Genomic DNA, 23119 nt, shown 5'->3' on the forward strand with positions numbered 1-23119 from the left:
AACGCAGATATTAAGAGAGCATGCTGTAGAGGCACTGGGTGGCTCAGTCATTAAGCCTCTGCCTTCAGCTCAGGTCATGATCCCAGGGTCCTGGGATCGAGCCTTGCACTGGGCTCCCTGCTCAGCAGGAAGCCTGTTTCTCCTTCTCCCACTCCCCCTGCTTGTATTCCCTTTCTTGCGTCTCCTCCTCTGTGCCAAGTAAATAAATAAAAATCTTAAAAAAAAAAAAACAAAACAAAACCATGCTGTGTACCAAGAGAAGAAAAAAAAAAAAACTAACCCAGACAGTCAATATCAAGATAGATCCCAGTAAAGTTACTGACTTCAAGGATAAAGAAGGATACTCTGGGGCAAAAAGATCAAGCCTCTCTTAATGGGGAAAACATCAAGCTGGCCTCGGACTTCTCCTGAGTTCTATCCAACTCTAGACAATGTGTGAGATGGAATATAGCCAGCCTTGCAGGCTCAGTGTGCAGCAGAGGGAAAGAAGGGCAGCCTTGCGGTGGGGAGCCTGGGAACAGTGTGCTCTCTCGCTATCCATGCACACAATGCAGGTGGCTGTGCTGTGGGAAATGGGCAAGGTCTTTGGATCAGACAGATCTGAGCCAATCCTGGCTCCACTTCTCCAAGCTCTGTGATCTCAGGTCATTTTACATCTTCGCACCTCAGTTTCCACATCTACAAAATGGGGACAATAATTCCTGCCTCTGAAGCACCTGGGTGGCTCAGTGGGTTAAGCCCCTGCCTTCGGCTCCAGTCACGGTCTCAGGGTCCTGGGATCAAGCTCTGCATTGAGCTCTCTGCTCAGCAGGGAGCCTGTTTCCTCCTCTCTCTCTGCCCGCCTCTCTGCCTACTTGTAATCTCTGTCTGTCAAATAAATAAATAAAATCTTAAAAAATAATAATAATTCCTACCTCTGTGTATTAAGGGAGATAATATGAAGCCAAATGCTCAGCACAGGGCCAAGCGCACAGTAGGTGATTAACACACAATTATTATTTATGTTTAGTCTTTGAAGTCAGCACCTCTTGGGGCACCCGGGTGGCTCAGTGGGTTGAGAGTCTGAATCTCGATTTGGGTCAGGTCATGATCTCAGGGTTGTGGGATTGAGCCCCAAGTCAGGCTCTGTGCCCAGCGGGGAGTCTGCCTGAGATTTTTCTCTCTCCCTCCCAGCCCCTTCCTCCCTCTCCCTCTGTCTCTCCCCGCAAAATTAAAAATAAAAATCATTAAAGTCATCACCTCAGTTCCCGAGCTGTCCCCACCCCCTAAACCCCTACGATGCCGGGGTACTGAAGGAGTCCCATCACAAGAAGTACCGTGGCTGCTTGTGGGATCCTCCCGGACATGAACTGGAAGAGGGTCTGTAGTGGGTCATTGGCGGCCAGCGTGCTGGTGAAGCTGCAGAGAGAGGCGACCGTTAGGGACAACCAAGCCAAGAGAGCCTCTTACCAGCGGGGCAACAGCTCCCCTATTTTTCTATTTGATTTCAGCAGCTTCTTTTGGAACATGAATTTCTCTTGGCCGCTCAGCTGAGCTTCTGCCGCTCCCACTTTTGGGGGGCTTGGCAGGATCTTATTTCTGCCCCACGACCCACACAGAACACCCTGTTGGGGGGTACGTCCTGCACTTTGGCCTGACCCCCTAACTCTTGAGTAACCATTATTCTAGGTTTTCTTTGTCATGGAAAGGATGCCCCCCACATTTCACGGGTCCCTGGGGAGCCCCAGCAGTCAACCCAAACCTGCTCTCCGTGGGCCCCTCCAACCGGTCGACCCCCTCGACTCCCTCTCCCTGGAAGTGGCCCCCTCATGCCCCGCCCCCAGCACTGCGGGCTGACTTCTTTAATGCACAAGCACTAAATAGCCATTTCCAGTAACCAAAGAGGCGTAGAACAGGGACCAGAAACGATCCTGCTGATGACAAACCGTGGGATATGCTTAACAAGGATATAATAAGCTCTATAGCCGATCTGAGATTTAAGCATACTCAGTAAGAGATATTCTTCACAATTCACTGGGTCCCATCAAAAATCAATGGCCCAAGGCAAAAATCTGTAACAGAGATGCATGCTCTAACGTGGGGTTCTGGGATGTTCATTTCCAAAACCCAAAGGAGAATCATCCCTCAGAACATGAGCTCGGAGCACTTATTATAATAAAACTCCAGGGCTCCTTACCCGCCCTGAGCACAACCAAGTGCACAGAGGCGTTCCTAGTCCCTGCCAGGACTGAGAGTTAGGGTGGAAAAGACAATCCACGAATGGAGAAGGGTAGTGTGACAGCCGTGAAGGCAAGTGCGATCTTCTCAGCCAACGGCCTAACAGCCAATTTATGGCCAATTTAAACTTGACTTAAGCTGTGAGGTTCACAGTTTCACAGCTTCTACCAACACAGGAAGAGGAACATTTTGAGGGAACATCCTTCTCCCTGTCGGATCCAAGCCTGCCCCTTAGGGGAGGGGGCCCCCAGCCCTCCCCACCCCGGCCACACGTCTGTCCCTGCCCTCCCACGGATCTGGCTGCAGCCCGAGGGGCTTACTCAGAAACCCTTCCTTCTCCAGCACCCTGACACCCAGCTCCTTCATTTACTCCCACTTACTCCAAACTCCTGGCCATGTAGTCAGCCTCCCATCCTGTCTTGTCCTGGTTTGGGCATTCTTCTTTGCCTCAGTGTGCTGGCATGAGCTCTGACTAAACACAGCCCTTGGATCTTGTCATGTCCCCCTGCCCTAGACGAAGACTACAGCATCCAATCCCCCGTCGTATAAAGCCCGTTCCTACTGCTCCCCCATATCCCAACCTTCCTCTCGCGCCCACATTCCCCACTGCAAGACTAAGCAGTAGACAGCTCCTAACTCTCGGGTCTAAGCACCTGTCAGTTAACCATAATTGGCCCCCTGTTCCCTCATTGATGGAACTTTCTAGAATAGCTCCTCCCAAATAGAACTACCAGATTGTAGAAACCTACGTAATTCTTGGAACACACCCTGAGAAATATTACTAAAATGTTTATATATCAAGCAGGTAGAAAGAATGTGTCCAGGTCTAGGTTATAAGAATCTAGAGAAGCAATATCCTACATCCGGGTCAGAGAAGAGAAATTGGAAGGATGTTTAGTGTGGGGGGGGCTTCCCAGGGCATCCTGCTTTTCTCCCCACCACCCCACCCATTGGTGGGGGGAGGTTTCTCTTCTCCGTTGGTCTCCTTGGCCGGTGTCCAGCTCACTCACCCGCTCATGACCCAGCTGTAGGTTCTTGGGTCCATCTTGCTGGAGAGGAACAAAGCGTGGCCCCACAGGTGGTTCTTCATGGCCCACTCCAAGGCTTCCTGAAGACAAACACACATTGCTTTCAACGCAGCCCTTCTCACCTTCCTCTACCCACAACACGGGATGGCATTTGGGTACCTGAGCCATATCGGCTGGGGTCCCGGGAAGACTCAGAGCCTGGTCTGCGAGTGCAACAAAGGAGCTCTAACTGGCACGTATTTCTAAGATGTCCCTTTCCGAGCCTTCACTTTCTCAAACCCATTAGGCTATTAGCTGCCCCTCAGACACAGTTTCCAGTTAGCCTTAAGACATCACGCAATGCTTTTAGGAACCTAAGCACCTCACCCCAAGGACTGAGCCTCAAAATACAGGGAGCAAGCTGATATTCATGAGGGCACGTTAGAGGAACCATTTGTTTTTTGCAGCTGTGGTGGAGACTGCTGGTTCCCCACCAAAACCCGTGCTCCCCTTCCTGCACTGAATTTCCCGCCTCCCTTGCACCTAGAAGTGGCTGAGTTCCAGGCTGCGAATGGGGGAATAGAAATGATGTGTGCCGCTTCCACACCTGCTCCTAGAAGCCCCTTGACCAAGCCTCCCTGCGCTTTCCCCATCAGGCTGCCTGGAAGAAAGATGCTCAGGCTGAGTCCTTGAACTGCTCCGTGGAGGAGGGATGCCCTGCTGTTCTGTTCACCTCCCGGGACTCCCATATGACTAGAAAGAAGCTGCTACTGTGTTTAAGCCAGTATGCATAGCGGTTAACCCACGCCACCTAACATTATAACTAATTGCTTGTTACCTACCAACTGTTTGTTAATTATCAACTCCATATGCTAAATGAATGACACCAATAACTTGGGGAGATCGGTTAGAAGCTGTAAATTTTAACACACACAAAGACATGCTTGCACACATCTTTTCATTCAATTTTCAGAATTATTTAGTAAGAGCTTAATTTCTATTTGAGGTTTTGACCTGGTATTAATCATTTCCTTAGTACTCAAAAATAATGTGATTTTTGGACAGGAAGTCACTAATGAGGTAACTCGAGCTCCAGGTGCAAATTTCTTTGATCATCCCAACATCTCCCACACTATCTCCTTTGAAGAGAGAGAACAAATTTAAACCACCACCATTAGGAAATTCAGCCTAACATCTACTACGGGGGAAAATGACATTGAGTTACTCTTTTCATATGTTAAACTATTTCACAACAGTATTTTTTAAAGGGAATTACTAATAATTGGTTGGGAATCACCACTTTGCTCAAAAATTTGCATCAAAAATATAACTTAAGAGTAAGTGAAGAAATTGAGAAATTACACTGAGGATATTAATCTCACACAGTGCCAGAGAGGAGACACCAGTTAAATATTCATAAAGATATGAAAGATATCTGGGACTCTAGCTCCTCATGAGCCATTCTGACCTCCCAAATAATCCTCCTATTCCCTGCTCACCTTTGGGTCCAGGTATGACAGGTGGTGTGGTGGATGGTTAGAAGTCCAAGGTCAGACATCAGGCTGCCTAGATCTAAACACTGGCTCTATGACTCAGTAACTTTCCTCATTTGCAAGTACATAAAACCAGAAGAGAACCTAACCTACAGGGTTTCTATGAAGATAAATGAGGCAATGCATGTAACATGTTAAATAAGTGTTGGTACATAGAAAACATTTTTTAAATATTCACTTTTGTTATTGTTACTGTTACGGTCATTACTTAATCTTTCTTAAGGAAAAAGATTATTACAGATTTATCTCTGTATCCCCCACTGGGTTCAATGCCTTAGAAGTAGTGACTGCTTAACAAATGTTTACTGAATAAATATATCCCTGGTGAAATTGCTGGTCCCAACTATATAATGAACAGGGGATGGCAGGTATATGATCCCACTGATTTTCACTGAGTATCATGCCTTGCGCTCCCTTAACATCATTGGGGCACCTGGGTGGTTCAGTGGGTTAAGTGCCTGAGTTCAACTCAAGCCATGATCTCAAGGTCCTGGGATCAAGCCCCACATCTGACTCTTCCCTCAGTGGGGAGTCTGCTTGTCCCTCTTCCTCTCTCTCTGCCCCTTCTCCCACTTGTGCTCTCTCTCTCAAATAAATAAATAAAATCTTTTAAAAATGAATAAAATATAGCCTCATACACAAATAAAGATTAAAAATTCAAATGTAAAGGTAAAGTCACAAAAGTACTTGAACTTTATTTTCATAACTTAATTTTGAAGTAGGAAAGCCTATCTAAATATCACCCCAAAAAAGTAATTTTGTACAGAAAGTCCTAAAAAAATAAAGAGCTCCTACAAATCAATAAATGGAAATAAAAAAATCCATCAGAAAAATGCAGAAAATCCATGACAAAAAATTCACAGTCTTAAAGATATTAGACTTCACTTATGATAAGAGAAATGAAAATAACTACACTGAATTATATACATTTTTCACCTCTCAGATTGGTACATACTAAAAGCTTAGAAACACACTGAGTTGGTGAGAGTGGGGAAACGGGCACTTACGTATTGCTGTTACTTGGTACAACCTCTAAAAAGGCAATTTGTCACTATTTCTCAAAATTTCAAGCCATATACCCTTTGACTCAACACCTCCATTTTCGGGAACTATTCTAGAAATCATATATATATCCTCCCACATGGCAAAATGACTTTCATTGTTACTTCAGCATTATTTGTAACAGCAAAAGACTGTTAAATCATCTACATGTCAATCTATCAGGGTTTAGTTAAATTAATTATAATTTATCTTTAGAAATATGTGCAGCCATAAAAAATGAAGATGGTATTTGTATGTGAAAAGGAGCAGGAGTCAGGAAAATGTGGCATGGAGGCCAAATTCAGCCCACTGTCTATTTTGGTATAGCCCACAAACTAGGGATAACTTTCACATTTTTAAATGATTGGGGAAAAAAATTAAAAAACTAATAATATTTCCTTACACGTGAAAATTATATATAATTCCAATTTCTTTTTTTTTTAAAGATTTTATTTATTTATTTAAGAGAGAGACAGTGAGAGAGAGCATGAGCTCAAGAAGGTCAGAGAGAGAAGCAGACTCCCCGTGGAGCTGGGAGGCCGATGCGGAACTCGATCCCGGAACTCTAGGATCATGACCTGAGCCGAAGGCAGTCGTCCAACCAACTGAGCCACCCAGGCGTCCCTATAATTCCAATTTCTATGTCTATACATAAGACACGGCCACACTCATTCATTTACATATTGTCTGTGGCTGCTTTTACTTGACAATAGCAGAATTGAGCAGGTGCAACTAGCCTGGAAAACCTCATACATTTATTGTCTGGGGTGCCTGGCTGGCTCAGTTCAAAGATGATCTGACTCTTGAACTCAGGATCGTGAGTTCGAGCACTACATTGGGTGTAGAGATTATTTAAATCAATAAAATTTTATACACACACACACATACACACACACACACACACAGTCTGTCCTTTTACAGAATACTATTGCCAATCCCAATATAGAGTGTTTACCAAGATATTTTGTTAAATGGAAAAATGGTGAAGAAATGGTAGCTAGAGGGTGGCTGGCTGTAGAGCTTTCAATTCTTGAACTTGGGGTTGTGAATTTGAACCCCATGTTGGGTGTAGAGATTACTTAAAATCTTAAAAAGAAGAAGAAGAAGAAGAAGAAGAAAAAGAAGAAGAAGAAGAAGAAGAAGAAGGAGAAGGAGAAGGAGAAGGAGAAGAAGGAGAAGAAGAAGAAGAAGGGGAGGAGGAGGAAGAAATGGTATACAGTAAGCTATTAAAAATGGAGAAAATAATTATATATGCAAAAAATACCTGTGGATATTTCAAGACAGCATTTCTGTGGCCAAGAGGATGGGGGGATTAGTTTCTCCACTATATCCCTGTTATCTTTTGAGTTTTGAATCCTATTGGTTCAAGTTGATTTCAAACATACATTCCAGTATTTACATTTCCTTTAACACTTTTGTAAAATGTGAGGGACAGGTGGCTCAGTCGGTTTGTCTGCCTTCAGCTCAGGTCATGATCCCAGGGTCCTGGGATTGAGACTCGCATCAGACTCCTTGTTCAGCAGGAAGCCTGCTTCTCCCTCTCCCACTCCCGCTGCTTGTGTTCCCTCTCTCACTGTCTGTCTCTTTCTTTCTCTGACAAATAAATCTTTTTAAAAAAAGATTTTTGTAAAATGTGAGTTCAATTTCAAAATTAAATGAGACAAAAAAATAGGAAAGTAAATAAAAAAATAGGTAAATATGTGAGGTGACAAATATTATTAATTAACTCATGGGAAGGATCCTTTTACAATGTATTTGTGATATTTGTATATCAAACCATCACATATACTTTAAATATCCTACGATTTTGTCAAATTCCTCAATTAAAAATTTTTGAATAAATAATACAAAGATTTAAATTGTCTAATTTACATATCAAAACATTACTTCATCTGTTGAATTAAAGTATTCATTACTGGGGGGCACCTGACTGGCTCAGATGGTTAAACCTCTGCCTTTGGCTTGGGTCATGATCCCAGGGTCCTAGGATCGAGTCCCACATCAGGCTCCCTACTCTGCGGGGAGCCTGCTTCTCTCTCTCCCTCTGCTGTTCTCCCTGCTGGTGCTCTCTCTCTCTCTCTTTCAAATAAATAAATAAAATCTTTAAAATAAATAAATGAATGAAAGAATAAATAAATAAATAAATAAACAAAGTATTCAATATTGGTAGGTACACAGTAGCTATAGCTAGTGGAGACATCGTTTGTAAACAAATTTTCTGGAAACTAATTTAGGGTAGATGTGAGGAACCTTCTAGAAGTGCAGAAAATAAATAAATAAATAAATACAGAGTTCATATAGTTTAACCCATAGTTCCATTCTAGGAATTTATCCTTTAAAAAGTAAGAAGATGAGCCAAAAATTTATATAACAAAATGTTCAAATTGTGTAATTTATAATGGACCACAGCACTATAGGTAGCTTATATATTCAAACAGTGAATTAGATAAATAAAACATTATATTATATATTCATATAGTGGAACATTGTCCATTTTTTAAATGATACATTTTAAAAATGTGCCATGGGAGTATTACACCATAAAAATGCCATGGGAGTATTACACCATATAATCTTAAGTCAAAAAATAGAAATAATTGTATATGTAATTCAATTTTATTTTTCATACGCATGCATAGAAAAATGCTAGAAGTAAATATATCAAGATGTTAACAGATGTTATCTTTTTTTTTTTAAGCGGAAAGCCTGCTTCTCTTTCTCCCTCTGCTGCTCCCCCTGCTTGTGTGCTTTCTCTCTCTGTCAAATAAATAAATAAAATCTTAAAAAAAAAAAAGATTTTATTTATTTATTTGAGAGACAGGGAGAGCAGGAGTGGGAGGAAGGACAGAGGGACAAGCAGACTGTCTAGTGAGCGTGGAGCCCAATGAGGGACTTGACTCATGGCTCGATCCCAGGACCCCGGGACCATGACCTGAGCTGAAGTCAGATGCTTAACCAACTGAGCCCCCAGGTGTCCCAACAGATGCTTTCTCTTAGTGATAAGACTATACAATTTTTTTCTTTGTGCCTTCTGAATGTCTCAAGTGCTATAAAATGAGTATCTATCACTCATATAACTGGGGGTGGGTGGAGCATGGAGGGGCCACACTTGCCTTCTTCCTTCCATAGTAGAGCAGTTTAGTGAATTTCTCTACGATCTGTGCAGGTGTCTCCACGCTGGGGGGAATCTCCCCGGTGAGCAAGTTTGGGGTCCCTGAGCTCAGCACCGGCCAGTCCTCATCTGTCAGGCTGATGAGGTTGGCCACCGGTGGCTGCCTCTTGTACTTCTCCGGCTTCTTGCAGTCTTGCATCAGCAGCTCTGCAATGTCGGACCCCACCATGGACTGCAAGGCAAGAGGGTCATCCTGAGGGAGAATCCTATTGTCCTCATGTTTGCAGCCCCAGCACCATAGCCCCTGCCTTCTCCATGAGGAGGTGTCCAAGCAAACACGAGACTCTCCTTTCTTGGATGGTTGTATTTCAAACTTCAGCTTCACTCTCATACACTCTCGGGTATTTTCTGCCTGGCGGGAGCCACAGATGCTACCAGAACTATGCACACTCTCACAGGTATAACCCAAGAACTGTACGATGACCCCAGGCCCATGGAGGAGGGCAGGGAAAAGATTATCGTTAGCCAACAGGGTGGACATCTGAGCAATTTTTTCCCTTAGCCCCATTCGTCGCTTCTTTAATATTATGTTTCGCAATCATGCAAAAAGCCAAATCTCTATCCCAGAGAGATTTCCACTGCAATCCAGCCCGCACCTGCCCACCTCCAGGGCGATCAGACTTTACCCCGTTCTGCCGGCAAAGAAGAACCAACAATTGCCACAGTAGAGCCGAGTCTCTGCTCCTCTGTGTCTCGGATTTTAGGCTCTGAGCTGCTTTCTGCTGGCAAAATGTCATGATATCCACCTTGTGTACATCTTCCCTATGGAGAGATTCAGGGAGCGAAGAGTGAGGGGCAAACTCTGTCTCCGCCCAGGACCGCGAGCTTCCCGCTGCCTTGCGAGGATGCCAGCAGAGCGGGGGCACTGAGAGAGAAGCCTCATAACCCAGGGCTGGGGGGCCGCTCCGCAGAGATTCTCTCCATTTCACCAATGAACAAACTGAGGCCCAGGGACCGCATGGGACATCAGGCAAGAGAACACACTTTGGGATCAGACAACCTGCATTTAAATCCAGCCTGCCACTTCTCAGCTTATACAAGGTTCTTATCCTGTCTGAAAATCTGCCTTTTCCCTGAAAATAGGGATAATGAGAAAAAAACTACTTCCATGTAAAAGGAATTAGCAAATTTTGTATCGTATACTAAGTAATCAATAAATGGGCAATATTGTTTGGTCAAGGTCATTCAATAAAATCAATCACATTGGGACCAGCCCCCTAGGCCTCCACAACCAGCTCAGTGCTCTACCCCACATCCGTATACCTGTGCTCAAGAAGTAGATTCAACGCTCACTTTTACTTGAAGGACCTGTCAAAATACTATGTGCTTGGGGCACCCAAGAAGGCTCAACGGATTAAGCATCAGCCTTCGTCTTAGGTCATGATCTCAAGGTCCTGGGCTCAAGCCCTGCTTCGGGCTCCCTGCTCAGTGGGGAGTCTGCTTCTCCCTCTGCCTCTCACCAGAACCCCAGCCTGGCTTGTGCTCTCTCCTTCTCTCTCTCTCTCAAGCGAATAAACAAACTCTTGAAAAAAAAAAAAATAGTATGGGCTTTTCTTGGTAGCAGAAACTTCAGGGTAAGAATAAGTTTATATGGTAGTGATGACATAGACAGGACTTCCTTACACTTAAAGCTGACACAGCGGTGTTCCGTCATTTCCCAAACAGCACACTAAAACTCAGAGAGGACTAACTGACGTGTCTGCCATAGGACCTCTAGTTAGTAGGATTCAGGGACCCGGGAGCGGGGTCCTCGGACTCCAGCCAGGACTCTCTTCACCGCAGACCTCCCTAAATATTTACCAGAAACCGGACTGGGAATTCAGAAGCAGTTCTAGCTCAATCCTGCAGAGGGCAGACTTGCACGCTGTCCAGAAACTCAACCCGCCCCATGATATTTCTCCCTCCAGAAAAAGGCAAGAAATTTTTTTTCCACTCTGAACCACTCGTCTATGATTTCCCAGGCTGTGCTCCACTTTTCTACCAGTACCTATTAAGGACTCAGAATGGTAAAACCTCCTACCGCATAGCTCTTCCAAAACAGAACTGTCTTCAGATTTTTAATCCTAGTTTTTCTCTCTGCCCTTCCAACTATCAAATTGCTTGTCAAAATGGCTCAGGCCACATTCGTCTCTATCTTATGGCACAGAGTATTCTACTCCACGGGAAATATACATTTTCTTTCAAGGAAGCCAAGAACAAATCCCCTAAATGCTGAGCTGGGCAGGCAGATTTTGTAGGTTCAAAGCCCTACCCTAGCAGCTCTTAAGATAATTTACCTGATCAAGGGTCCTGAGAAAGTCCTCAGCTCTTCTTGTTCCTCAGAGTAATTAAGAATAACCTAGAACGAAAAATCAGATTTGACGTTCGAGACTACGTGCACTCAAAGCCCCTGTCATCAAGTCTAATATCAGAACCCATGGCTACGGTCCTATGATGTGGCTTAGTGCCTTGTGGAGGACACAGGAGGACAAAAGGGAGTTCTCCAGTTGCTAAAAGGGAGCCAACACCATCTCAGGAGAAACATAAATCTAGCATCACTTCTCTGAGAGAAGATCTCTACCCTTTCTTTCCCAAGACACTCCCCCATTCACCAGTGCATGGCCCCGTTCCCCCAAAAGCTCCCCATTCCCAGAGATGCCCAGGCTCAGGCAAAGGAAGCCAGAAGGCAGCTTGCCAGCTTCCTGGGACACAGAATGTCACTCACCTCCATGCTGTGCAGTTCCACAAGGGCCGTTTGTCCATCTCTGGGAGAACTGGGACCCACACACACCAGCTGGCCTCCTGGCCCAAAACTCACAGGCACATGGGGGATGTAGAACTTCATGGGATCCTTGGGACCAGGTGCTGATACAGCCTCTGCCCAAAAGACACAGGCAAACCCTGTTAGCGTTCCTGCGACTGCTTGTCCTGACTGCAGGACACCGTGGCTGTGTTTCTATCTAGATCCCACCTGGGCCAAGATAAGACTCTGAGCAGGTGGCATCATTAGAAGGAGTGTGTGCTCCAAGTCAGAATTAAGCCTCTCCGAATATGTCAGAATACAAGGTGGGGATTCATTGGTTTGGTCCACATGGGAAAGCATGGTGCCCAGGCACCCCATAATGGCAAGAGGCTCGTATCTCCAGTGCCTCCTCTCCCCGCCTGACCCTGCTAGGAGCAGTGTTCCCGTCCAAGAATCCACTCTGATGCAACCTCCAGTACAAGAGAAAAGATGAGAAATGGAGCCAGAATGGTCTGTCTGCCCAGGAGACCGCCATGCGTAGATGAGGCTGGGAGCCACTCTCGGAAGGACGGAGGGAGGGTGACTTCCCCTGAGGTTGCCACCCAGCCCTCTTCTCCCCAGACTTCACCAGCTCCTTCGATGGTTCAGTACCCACCGGCCTGATCTGGACTCCAAGGTGCCGGCGCTCTGGGCTCGTACAGCTCTGGGGCATCACCCATGTACTGGCTGAGCTCGTAGGCGCTAGAGCTGAGCCCAGACTCATACTGCTGGAGAAGGTTGGACTCATCGGCCAGGAGTGGCTGGAAGTTACAGATAATCAAAACACATGGGAAGAATGAGAAGCACTTTTAGAGAGATGGCCCTCCCGTGTGTTCCTCCAAAGCAACAAAATCAAAACTTTCAAAGGAATACCTTGAATGTGGATGTTTCGCAAGGAAAAGAAGTGCTCATTTAATTGAAGGTGTTTGTGAAAAAAATGAATGATGGCCTAGTGGAAAGGGTGTAGACCTTGCGGCCAGGGGACCTGAATTCAAATCCCGGCTTTGTCGGGGCTCCTGGCTGGCTCAGTCAGTAGATCATGCAACTCTCAGTCTTGAGGTTGTGAGTTTGATCCTCACAGTGGGTGTAGACATGGCTTAAAAGTAAAATAAATAGATCTTCAAACCCCAGCTTTGTCAACACCAGCTGTGACCTTGGATGAATGACTTGGGCTATCTGAGCTCAGCACCCTCATCTGTAATATAATCACATCTGCCCTGTGTAGGTAGAGTTCAAGTACTTCTTCATGCATTCATTCACCAACTGTTGAATGAGCACCTGCTATGCTCTAGCTTCTGCGCTTTTGCTGGGGATACAGGTGTACAAGAAATTCATGGAATTTTACCCTGGGAGGATAAACAATAGATAGGAAAGCTCTTTGCTCACTGTAAAAGGCTGTGCTTACGTGTGGCTGCTGTTCTTGTAGGCATATACTGCATGGTGTGTGCCCTGCCCTGTTAAGTGTTAGGTATACAGAAGAAAATGTTCTCGAAACGCAGATAGATCTCAGGGCTCTTGGGTGGCTCAGTCAGTTAAGCATCTGCCTTTGGTGCAGGTCACAATCCCAGAGCTTCTCCCTCTCCCTCTGCTCCTCCCCCTGCTAGTGCTTTCTCTTCTCTCTCTATTTCAAATAAATACATAAAATCTTAAAAAAAAAAAAAAAAAGCAGACAGATTGCATCATGAAAACAAAATTAATATGACTGTCAAAAATCAAGATCCTGTCTCTGCAGTATCTTTGCCACTTCCCCATAAATCTAAAATTATTCTAAAATTAAACATTTATTTTAAAAAATTAAGAATTCCATTTTGTGGCCCTGCTGGTATACCCAGTAAGATTTCAGAAGAGGGAGTTGGAAGAGTCCAGAGAGGTTTCAAGCTCAACTTTTGAGACCAGAATTAAAAGATTCTAGCAATGTCCCACTTTCTGGGTAAACCAAAATGCCTGTCCCCTGGGGTTACTGGTGACAGCCTCTCCTCATGCCCCACACCTTGGAGAGACTTGGGTGACACTTCCTGATCCAATCAATTTGACAAAAATGCAAAAGGGCCAGATCGGGGCCCCAGACCCATAAGATTGAAACAGGGAGGCAGGAGAAGGTGGAGGTCTGAGGGGAGGCTCTGCAGAGAGGGGAGAGAGGGACCCCTCAGAGGGCTGGCCGCTCGACATCTCCTCCCAAGGGCACCGCCCTGCCACTTCCTCAGTGTTGATTGTGACTGTCACAGCCCACAGCCCCCACGTCACTTCAGACTACCTTATTCTTCTGGGTTCCAGGTAGTAGACTCTCCAGAACCACGTCCCCAGGCCACTCCTGTCCAGCGTTAGAAGCAGTGCTATCTTTATAAGTGTTCTGACCCTTGGATCTGCAGCAAAATGACAGCAGTAGGTAAGGGGGGTCCTGGGTTAGCCAGCAAAACTGAGCTGCTCTCCACGGATGCTGCTGGGCTGCGAAGCGTGGGCAGCGTCAGGCTGGCCTGAGTGCCACAGGGAAAAAAGTATTGCTCCCTTTGCTCCCCGCCCCCCATCTATTAATATGAGAAAAAAGGAGCTCCTGGGTTCCACAGTGCAGCTACTAGAAGCCACCCCAACCCCCGCGGAGGAGGGTTGGTCCCTACAGCCAGACATCCAGGACTGACTTAAATCAGAGCTGCTAGGTTGGCGAGTTGGGTGGGCGAGGTAAAGGGACCAGGCCTCCTGGCATCCAGGCAGGTGCTTGTGCAAAAGGTTCTTTTCTGCTCACCAGAGCCCAGGGGACATCCCATTCTTGGGGCACAGGAGTGCACAGAAGAGAAACGCCCCAGCCTCAGCCTGGACCCAATTCTGGAAACTTCCACAAGACCACCTCTGCTCTGAGGCCAACATAGAATTAAGGCCCTCCTGTAGGGTGGACCTCAAGTAACCTTACCAGGGCTCAGATGACCCCAAGTTTGGACGCTGTCTGTAAAAGTCAAGGCTCCATTGAAAGCTGGCCTGGGCTGCTGCACATCCCAGGGCCAGAACAGAAGCAGACAGGGTTCTGGAGATGGAGACCGGCACCGGAGGCCGTAAGACCCGCCTAACCCAGTCTGAGTTCGGCCGCACTGGGCTGAGCCGGCCTTTCGTTTCATACTTACAGACTATTCCGGCTGTCCTGATGCTGCTCAGTTAGGTACTTCTGATCTCGGTGATCTTCCTGCCAGATATAAGGACTCTCTTGCCTTGGCACTGCACCCTCAGAGAAAACAAAATGAAGACAGGTCACTTCCTGCTCCTAAAAGTTCAGGGAGACTGCAGGCTGTGGAGCTCCGTTATTGGAGCACCACAGGTATGAAAATGTATTCGCCAAATTGGATACAATTGGGAAGTGAGAGCTGACGATGGAGGGCAAAGGCACGCCCCTCAGTCCGCCCTGAACTGATGAGCTGGGCTTGACACAACTGTCAGAGCACAGGGATCACGTGTATCCACGTTCTGTGTGCAAACAGGTTTCCCTGGGCTGGCAGGTCAGAAACTGCCAAGAGCACATCCCTAGAACCTTACTATCAGTGACGGGAATAAATTCCTGTTGGTGCACATCGGCCACCCTCAAAGTCGGTGACAATGGGACTCATCACAGCGCAGCCGCACACTGGACAACTTCATTGTTAAGAACTGATTTCCCGGGGCACCTGGATGGCTCAGTGGGTTAAGCCTCTCTGCCTTCGGCTCAGGTCATGATCTCAGGGTCCTGGGATCGAGCCCCACATCGGGCTCTCTGCTCGGCAGGGAGCCTGCTTCTCCCTCTCACTCTGCCTTCCTCCCTGCCTACTTGTGATCTCTATCAAATTGAAAAAAAAAAAAAAACTGATTTCCCTAGTTAAAAATAGAGCTACTGTCTGACCCAGCAATTGCACTGCTGGGTATTTACTCCAAAGATACAGATGTAGTGAAACAAAGGGGCACCTACACCCCAGTGTTCAAAGCAGCAATGTCCACCACAGCCAAACTGTGGAAGAAGCCAAGATGTCCTTCAACAGATGAATGGATAAAGAAGATGTGGTTCATGTATACAATAGAATATTACTCAGGCATCAGGAAGGATGGAAACCCACCATTTACATCGATGTGGCTGGGACTGGAGGCGATTATGTTAAGTGAAATAAGTCAATCAGAGAAAGACAATCATCATATGGTTTTGCTCATATGTGGAACATAAGAAATAGAGCAGAGGACCATAGGGGAAGGAAGGGAAAACTGAATGTGATGAAATCAGAGAGGGAGACAAACCATGAGAGGCTCTTGACTCTGGGGAAAAAACTGAGGCTTTCAGAAGGGGAGGTGCGTGGGGAGATGAGGTAACTGGGTGATGGGCATTAAGGAGGGCATGTGATGTCATGAGCACTGGGTGTTGTATGCAGCTGATGAATTACTGAACACTACATCTGAATCTAATGATGTACTATATTGGTTAATTGAATTTAAATTAAAACGACAAGAGAATTGACTTCACTATTACTTGGTCAGAGACTATAAACTTGGCTATAAGGAGGAGTAGAAGAAAAAATGTGGATGAAGTGGAAACTGGCTATAATCCCATTAACGTGATGGTAGGTTCAGTACTATCACCAACACGTACAAAGAAAAATGACTCCTTTCTGTCTCTTCTCCTCAAGACATCCAGCAGGAGTAGCTTTGCTGTGACCTGCTGTGGCCTCTGCAACCAAGAAAGAAGTGGGTGAGGACAGGGATTCCACCTCAGCTGAGGAGGATGGCCAAGGTAGGCTCTGAGCGGACCCCATCTACCAGATCAGCTGTGCCACCCCGTGGGCTTCTTGAAGATTACTGCATACCTCTTTCTTCCGGCAGCTGCTGCGGGTGTCCATGATAGTAATAATTTCCATAAGCATATTCTTCCCTTAGGGCTGGAGAATGATAGCTCCAATACGGATCCTCGATGCCTGGCCTAAAACACCACAAAGAAGGCCAGCTGGTCAAGGGCAAGTGTGGTCAATAGAGAAACCAGTGGAGGATTTGACAACTTCACAGGACAAAACTGTGACCTCAGTCTAGAACTGCTTTAAAACCCAGTTAATTCTAGAGCCTATAAACAGAAGATCCAGAATCAGAGCAGGAGTAGGGCCTTTGTTTCAGAACAAAGCTGGGCTTTTTATAGCAAAACCATAGCCAAACGTCTCATTTTCCTTCCCCATGACTCCTCCTTCTCCTCAAATACACCCAACGATGTTACGATGTTATCTTAGAAAACCCTGCCCTGATTTTTTTTAAAGATTTTATTTGTTTGTTTGTTTGTTTGTTTGTTTGAAAGAGAGAGAGAGTGAGCGAGCAGGGGGAGGAGCAGAGGGAGAAGGACCAGAGGACTCTACACTGAGCGTGGAGCCCAATGCAGGGCTTGATCTCACAGCTCCAAGATCATGACCTGAGCCAAAATCAGGAGTCAGATGTTCAACCAACTGAGCCACCCAGGCGTCCCTACCCTGTCATGATATTATCTTAGAATACCCCCTCCTCAGATGACTGTGTAGGTGTCCAATATGCCACTGTAATTCCCATGCACATTACGTACAGATGAAAATGAGACGAAGAAGTCATGTTGGACTGTCTTAAATCTGATTGCCTTTATTGCCTCTGCCCTTAACATCCCTTCCTTTGAGAATTCAATACAAGAAGACTGGGGAAAGGAATGTCGTGTTGTTAGTCTCTTTGTCAAGTAATAATTCTTTAGTATTTCACAGGAGCAAATGCTTTATAGTAACTGTCACAATTTCAACCTTAAATCTGTAGGCAGGTGAATATCGCCCCACTTGGAAAAGCCGAGGTGAAACATAGATGGCTTCCAATATTCCACAAAATATTAAATCCTCTGCTATCAATTAGATTTCAGGAACAGGGCTGGGTGGCTCAATGGGTTGAGCCTCTGCCTACAGCTCAGGTCATGATCTCAGGGTCCTGGGATCGAGCCCCGCATCGGGATCTCTGCTCAGCGGGGAGCCTGCTTCCTCCTCTCTCTCTGCCTGCCTCTCTGCCTACTTGTGATCTCTATCTGTCAAATAAATAAATAAAATCTTTAAAAAAAAAATTCAGGAACAAGAATTCCAGATTCTCCTACAATTACCTCACTGAGACCTCTTCATTCTGAACTTGGAGGCTGCAGCCTTAGACCCACTTTCTCTGAGGTTGATTTCATTTTCTAAAACGTTCCCATGTATTCATCCAACACATATTTGTTCCAGGGGTCTATCACACCCTAAGTTCTGTTGTAGGCACTGCGTCTCTTCTTGGTGCTGGTGGTGTCAACGCTCACAACGCTAAGAACTTTTTATAGGAATTTCTAGGACAGACTTTTCCAAAATCTACAGATATTACCTTTTGCAATCCCAGAGCAAGAGGGAGTCATCTGCTGCCTTGAATCCGCTGTTCTTTCTACCCCCTGCCCTGGCCCCAACCCCCAGTCACACTGCCATCGCCTCTTTAAGAAGCCCCATGAGGGGACAACAAGGAGGGAAATACTGTTTACAGTCACCGAACTCCAACTAGGGAGAGGAATGTGTTTAGGGAAGTCCGTGTAATAGGGTAGAGAAGGAACTAGGAGAAAAAGAGCAGGAATAAAAGGAAAAGGAAGAAGGAAAGGAACAATCTATTCAGAAGCACTTAGGAGTTGGGTGAATTCCAAGCTCCAGAACCATACCTTGAATACAACTGACCGGGATAACCACCTTCATAATAGTCAGCCCCGGACACAGGCCGAGGCCTTTCCCCAGGCCTGGATGCATAACAGGGCTGCTGGTGGTCTGTCCTGGGGTCCTGCTGTGATGCGGGGCTCCCGTGGGTGTCTCGTCGCTGACGGTACCTCTCTCCATTGTGCCAAGAGTGAGGAACGGCCCGATGAATTCCCTCTCTCTGAAGCCCTCGGTCTGGATCCTTTGCTGGAGCTGTGGGCCTCCCCTGTGGCTGTGGTGGCCACTGGGGAGCCCAAAACTCCATCTCTGACCCTCAGAATTTCCCTCGTATTTTTAGTCAGTTGTATGGTTATTTCTTCTTCCTGCAGACCAAAAACAAAACAAAACAATCACCATTTAGGTTTATATCCAAACATGACGACTGATTAGGTTTTGCAAAAAAGAAAAAAAAAAAAAAAGCACCTATGGTCCTCAAAATCTTTTTTTTTCTTTTTTCTTTTTCTTTTTTTTTTTTTTTTTCCAAAATCTTTTATCTAAAACAAAACACATAGACATGTCTGGAAAAAAAGGTCAAGCAGATACATGAAATAAATAACAGGCTAGCTGCGCCTGGGTGGCTCAGTGGGTTAAAGCCTCTGCTTTCGGCTCAGGTCATGATCCCAGGGTCCTGGGATCGAGCCCCACATCAGGCTCTCTGCTCAGCAGGGAGTCTGCTTCCTCCTCTCTCTGCCTGCCTGTGATCTCTGTCTGTCAAATAAATAAATTAAATCTAAATAAATAAATAAATAAATAAATAACAGGCTAGACAATTACGTTGATGTTGCGTTAAAAACTAAAAAGTGTCTTTGGAGCAACAATAGATGTGGGAGGCAGGGGAGGCAGAGAACAGGCAGAGATAAAGCTCCAAAACACTAGCAAAGTATTCCAATTAAATACATGTTTGTTCATTTATCCCATCAGCAATGATTCCTTCAACAATTACTGTGGAAGCCCTCGGCTATCAGAGAAATAGGTGAGCTGAGAGCTAAGCCAGAGTTTAAACCCTAAGTCTGCCACTTATTCACCAGTTAATTTTTTCAAGCCTCAATTTCCTTGAGAAATAGAATGGGTAGCTTTGCAGGAATATTGTCAGAGTCAGTAATAACTTATGCAAAGTGCCCAGCACACTGCCTGATACACGGTAATTGTTCGTTTTAACAGTAGTTGGTGTTACCAGAGATAAAATAGGGCAGTACGAATGGATGAAGACATTTCCCAAACAAAAAAGAAGCTGCTTAAATTGACCTTAAGAAACCTCTTTTCTGAATCCTTAACCTCTTAGAAGAACAAGGCTTTGTTTTGTGGCACGGCTGCCTCTCCGCCAAGAGAGTCAAGTTTGGGTTTGTTCTCAAGACCAACTAGACAGCCATGTCTCCATCATAGTCCCAGCTGGGAACTATTTTTTATTAAATTTTTTATTTTTTATTAACATATAATGTATTATTAGCCCCAGGGGTACAGGTCTGTGAATCGCCAGGTTTACCACTTCACCCAGCTGGAAATTTTTAAATCTGGAAGTCTTCCAGCGTCAAATTGATTTTCCCCACTTATTTTTCAAGATGAGAAATAGCTCTGAAGACGTTGTCTTCCAAATTCCTCTGCCCCGAATCACAGAGGGGCACCTGCCTCCAGCTGTCTCAAAGAGAAAGCACGCATTAGCCCTTACTGGTGACTTGGGATTCTCCTACATCAGGAGAATGTGTTAGCTCAGTCAGACCCCATGTTTTTTCTCTCTTGGGAACTGTTTAAGGCTGAAAGATTCTGATCAAATACAGTTAACTCGCTCCCACTCCTGAAACTCCCAGCCTAACATAAAAAAATTGTATCAGAACATAAGGTCAAAGGGTATATGTTGAAATCAAGATAGCACTGGGCTTGAATGCTGTGAACCCAGGGTCCACAGCTATGAGCCAAGAGCTGTGAGCAGAACATAGAGAAGAGAAGTGACCAGTTAGACCTCAAGATCAGTTAGAGCTCAGAAAAACTCATACCTTCCTTCCTGTGTCAGCCCCCTCCCTTGAAACCAGCCAGGTGCTATGCAAGCCTTTTCCAGCAAATCCCAGCAAAAGCCAAATCCTCCAACACAGTGAAAGGGCACATGGGCCTTTCCAGGGAATTTAATACCACTGGGACAAAAGTAAGCTCAACGAGAAGGAAGCCTTTTTCGCCTTGTCCCCAGATTTTTGCACTAGACAGCCCTTCTTCAGTTCGCAGAGGCCCAATACCCCATCTCATTGCAGAAATCACTGCGTGTTAATCGCTGACATATCAACTCCCATAGGTTAGACCTCAGGTTATCGTTAAGGACCCCAAATGAAAAGCACCCACGATTCTCAAAGTGGAGACCTCAAATCTGCACTGACAAGCCACACTTTTGCATTCCTGTAAGCTACCCTCCCTGGCCCCAGCAAGGGCAAAGTTGCCTTTCTTAACCCGACAGTACAGCACAGTCGAAACAAAGAGGGCAAGGGAGCTAGTGTCCCCACGCACCTGCTCGATCGCTTCCCCATTCCTCCAGTGCCGCTGCCTTCAGCACTCTCCAGGCCCAAGAGTGTCTCTCTCCTCTTGGGGAATGTCAAAGTCCAGGTGCCACATCTACCAAGACTCACCTGGCCTTCAGATCTCCAGCCCGTCAGGTGTCTGTCGCAACTGCCAGCCTGCATAGAGTTGATTCACGAGGGCAAAGTCCAGCCCCACTACCTCGGTTGGTCGGTTGGTGGGGGACAGGGCTGCCCGGGTGCATTTGCTCAGAACCCTGTGGGAGGCTGGGGCTGAGCCCATGTCACTTGCATCCAAATCCCAGAGCAAACAAGGAACAGAGACAGCATGGAGAGGAAATGCAGAAAGCCTGAGGCAGCCTGGCCAGGAGAAGCACACCACCTCTGGGGTGTTGACTCAGGGCTCTGCCGCTTCGGGCTCTAACGCTCATCTTCTGAGTCTGTTTCCTCCTCTCTCGACGACAGATAAGGGGAAGGGGGCCCTGGGTGACTCAGTAGGTTAAACATCTGCCTTTGGCCCAGGTCTTGGTCTGAGGGTCCTGGGATCGAGCCCCGCAACAGGCTCACTGCTCAGCAGGAAGTCTGCTTCGCCCTCTGCCCCTCCCCACCATGACCTCTCTCTCACTCTCTCTTAAATAAATAAAATCTTTTAAGGAGGCTGGCAGAGCCCTCACTGGTGTGTAGTAATCACCTGGTATGTCTGGTTCAGGGTTTTCTCATTATTGTTTCTTTCTGTTGGGTTCTGGTTGTGGCAGCAGGTGGAAGGCAAAATGAATGCCTGATATTGAACTAAAAGCATTGAGAAGTTTTCTATTACAAAAAGAAAATCATTGTTTGCATTTTAAAAATGCATTTCTTCAGGCAAACATAGAGAAGCTTATGTCCGATTTTGAATCACTGTTTTAAAATTCAGCACATCGTCGTGTTAGATACCTTAAGCTTGCATAATGTTATATTTCAACTATCTCAATAAAGCTGGAGGGAAATAAATAGAATTCAGAATTTGCTCTTAAAAAGGCCCAAATCACTTATTCTTTCTTTCAGCAAACACTTACTGAGGGCTTATTATGTGCCAGGACTTGAGACACAGAACTATGAAAGACAGAGTCCTTGACTTCAAAAAGCATGAGCGAGTTAACCTCTCATGTTACTACTAGTCCGGGGAAGACCACCTTGGTGGGCCTCATGGTCAGAGAAGGTAATGTACCTAAGCTATAAGATTTTGTCTCAGACCTTCAGCTGACTCCTAGCTTCGGCTGACTCCAGCTGACTGCCAGCCTGGCAGCTGGGTATAGTATCTCTGACCACAGGTAAGAAACCCCCCACTCGTAAGCCATTGGCTGTTCTGCCATTTTTAATCCTCCTGAGAAGCGGTACTAGAGAAGAACACACACATTAGCTCCAGGAATCAAAAGAGGGCTGATTATGACATAGACCCATGTATCCAATTATGTGTTCCAGTACATCACGGTAATATTCCGGAAAATCTGATGTAACTCTTTTGGCTAATGACACGACGCTAGTCCTGTCCTGAGCACCAGCTAGCAACATTACTGGAATGTTAACTCTGGAAGGGACCTTGAGATTATTCTAGTGACTTCACTTGGTTGATGATAAAACTAAGTTCCTGAGAAGTGAAGTGACTTACCCAAGACCACAAAGCTAACTGGAAACTCGGTCAGGATTACAGTGGTAACCTGAAGTTACATTGCACCCAGCTTCCAAAAGCTGAATTAAGAACATTCAGGAATGTTCTTAGGAACATTCAGTAGTTAACCACTGGTAATCTGGAATCCATCATGGTGGGAGGATTTACACAGAAACTCCCAAATACTACAAAGAAAGGTGGTGGTTGTTGATTTCAGAGGGCAAGTTTAATAGCATACTAAGGATGACCCCGTAGTCCTCCTTCCTGATTCAGTCTTCTTATAATGACATAATTATCATTCTGTTACTAGCTTCCATTGCACATCTCTGGTTTAAAGATCTAACCCAGTTATTCCAAATGTTCCTTTTGTGACATCCCAAAGCATCTCTAATTATCTCAAGTGTTATTATGAAATTCTTCAAATACTCACCAACCAAAATTAATTTTAATTAGCTTTAATTATTCTATATCAACATATGGCAGACAACAGTATATGGGTCATGGAATTAAATAGATCGTGGTGGGAT

The 23119-nt window shown here is 45.6% G+C and overlaps 1 protein-coding gene across 1 annotated transcript in view; it reads right to left on the reverse strand.

Moving 5' to 3' along the window:
• LOC116855764 (protein transport protein Sec16B-like) overlaps positions 1 to 21171 on the reverse strand; it is a 40816-nt gene extending 19645 nt beyond the window's left edge. Inside the window, exons 1-12 of the mRNA XM_032838770.1 lie at positions 20937 to 21171; positions 18416 to 18769; positions 16560 to 16672; positions 14865 to 14955; positions 14006 to 14114; positions 12368 to 12512; positions 11695 to 11846; positions 11267 to 11328; positions 9617 to 9752; positions 8932 to 9162; positions 3228 to 3325; positions 1317 to 1398 (exon numbers count right to left, since the gene is read on the reverse strand). Coding sequence (XP_032694661.1) covers positions 1317 to 1398; positions 3228 to 3325; positions 8932 to 9162; positions 9617 to 9752; positions 11267 to 11328; positions 11695 to 11846; positions 12368 to 12512; positions 14006 to 14114; positions 14865 to 14955; positions 16560 to 16672; positions 18416 to 18711 — 1515 coding nt within the window. The 5' untranslated portion in view covers positions 18712 to 18769; positions 20937 to 21171. The remainder of the gene's footprint in view (positions 1 to 1316; positions 1399 to 3227; positions 3326 to 8931; positions 9163 to 9616; positions 9753 to 11266; positions 11329 to 11694; positions 11847 to 12367; positions 12513 to 14005; positions 14115 to 14864; positions 14956 to 16559; positions 16673 to 18415; positions 18770 to 20936) is intronic.
• Between the last annotated feature and the right edge of the window lie 1948 nt (positions 21172 to 23119).

The sequence above is a fragment of the Lontra canadensis genome, unplaced genomic scaffold (genome assembly GCF_010015895.1).
Source record: "Lontra canadensis isolate GAN:19392208 unplaced genomic scaffold, GSC_riverotter_1.0 scaffold106, whole genome shotgun sequence".
NCBI lineage: Eukaryota > Metazoa > Chordata > Mammalia > Carnivora > Mustelidae > Lontra > Lontra canadensis.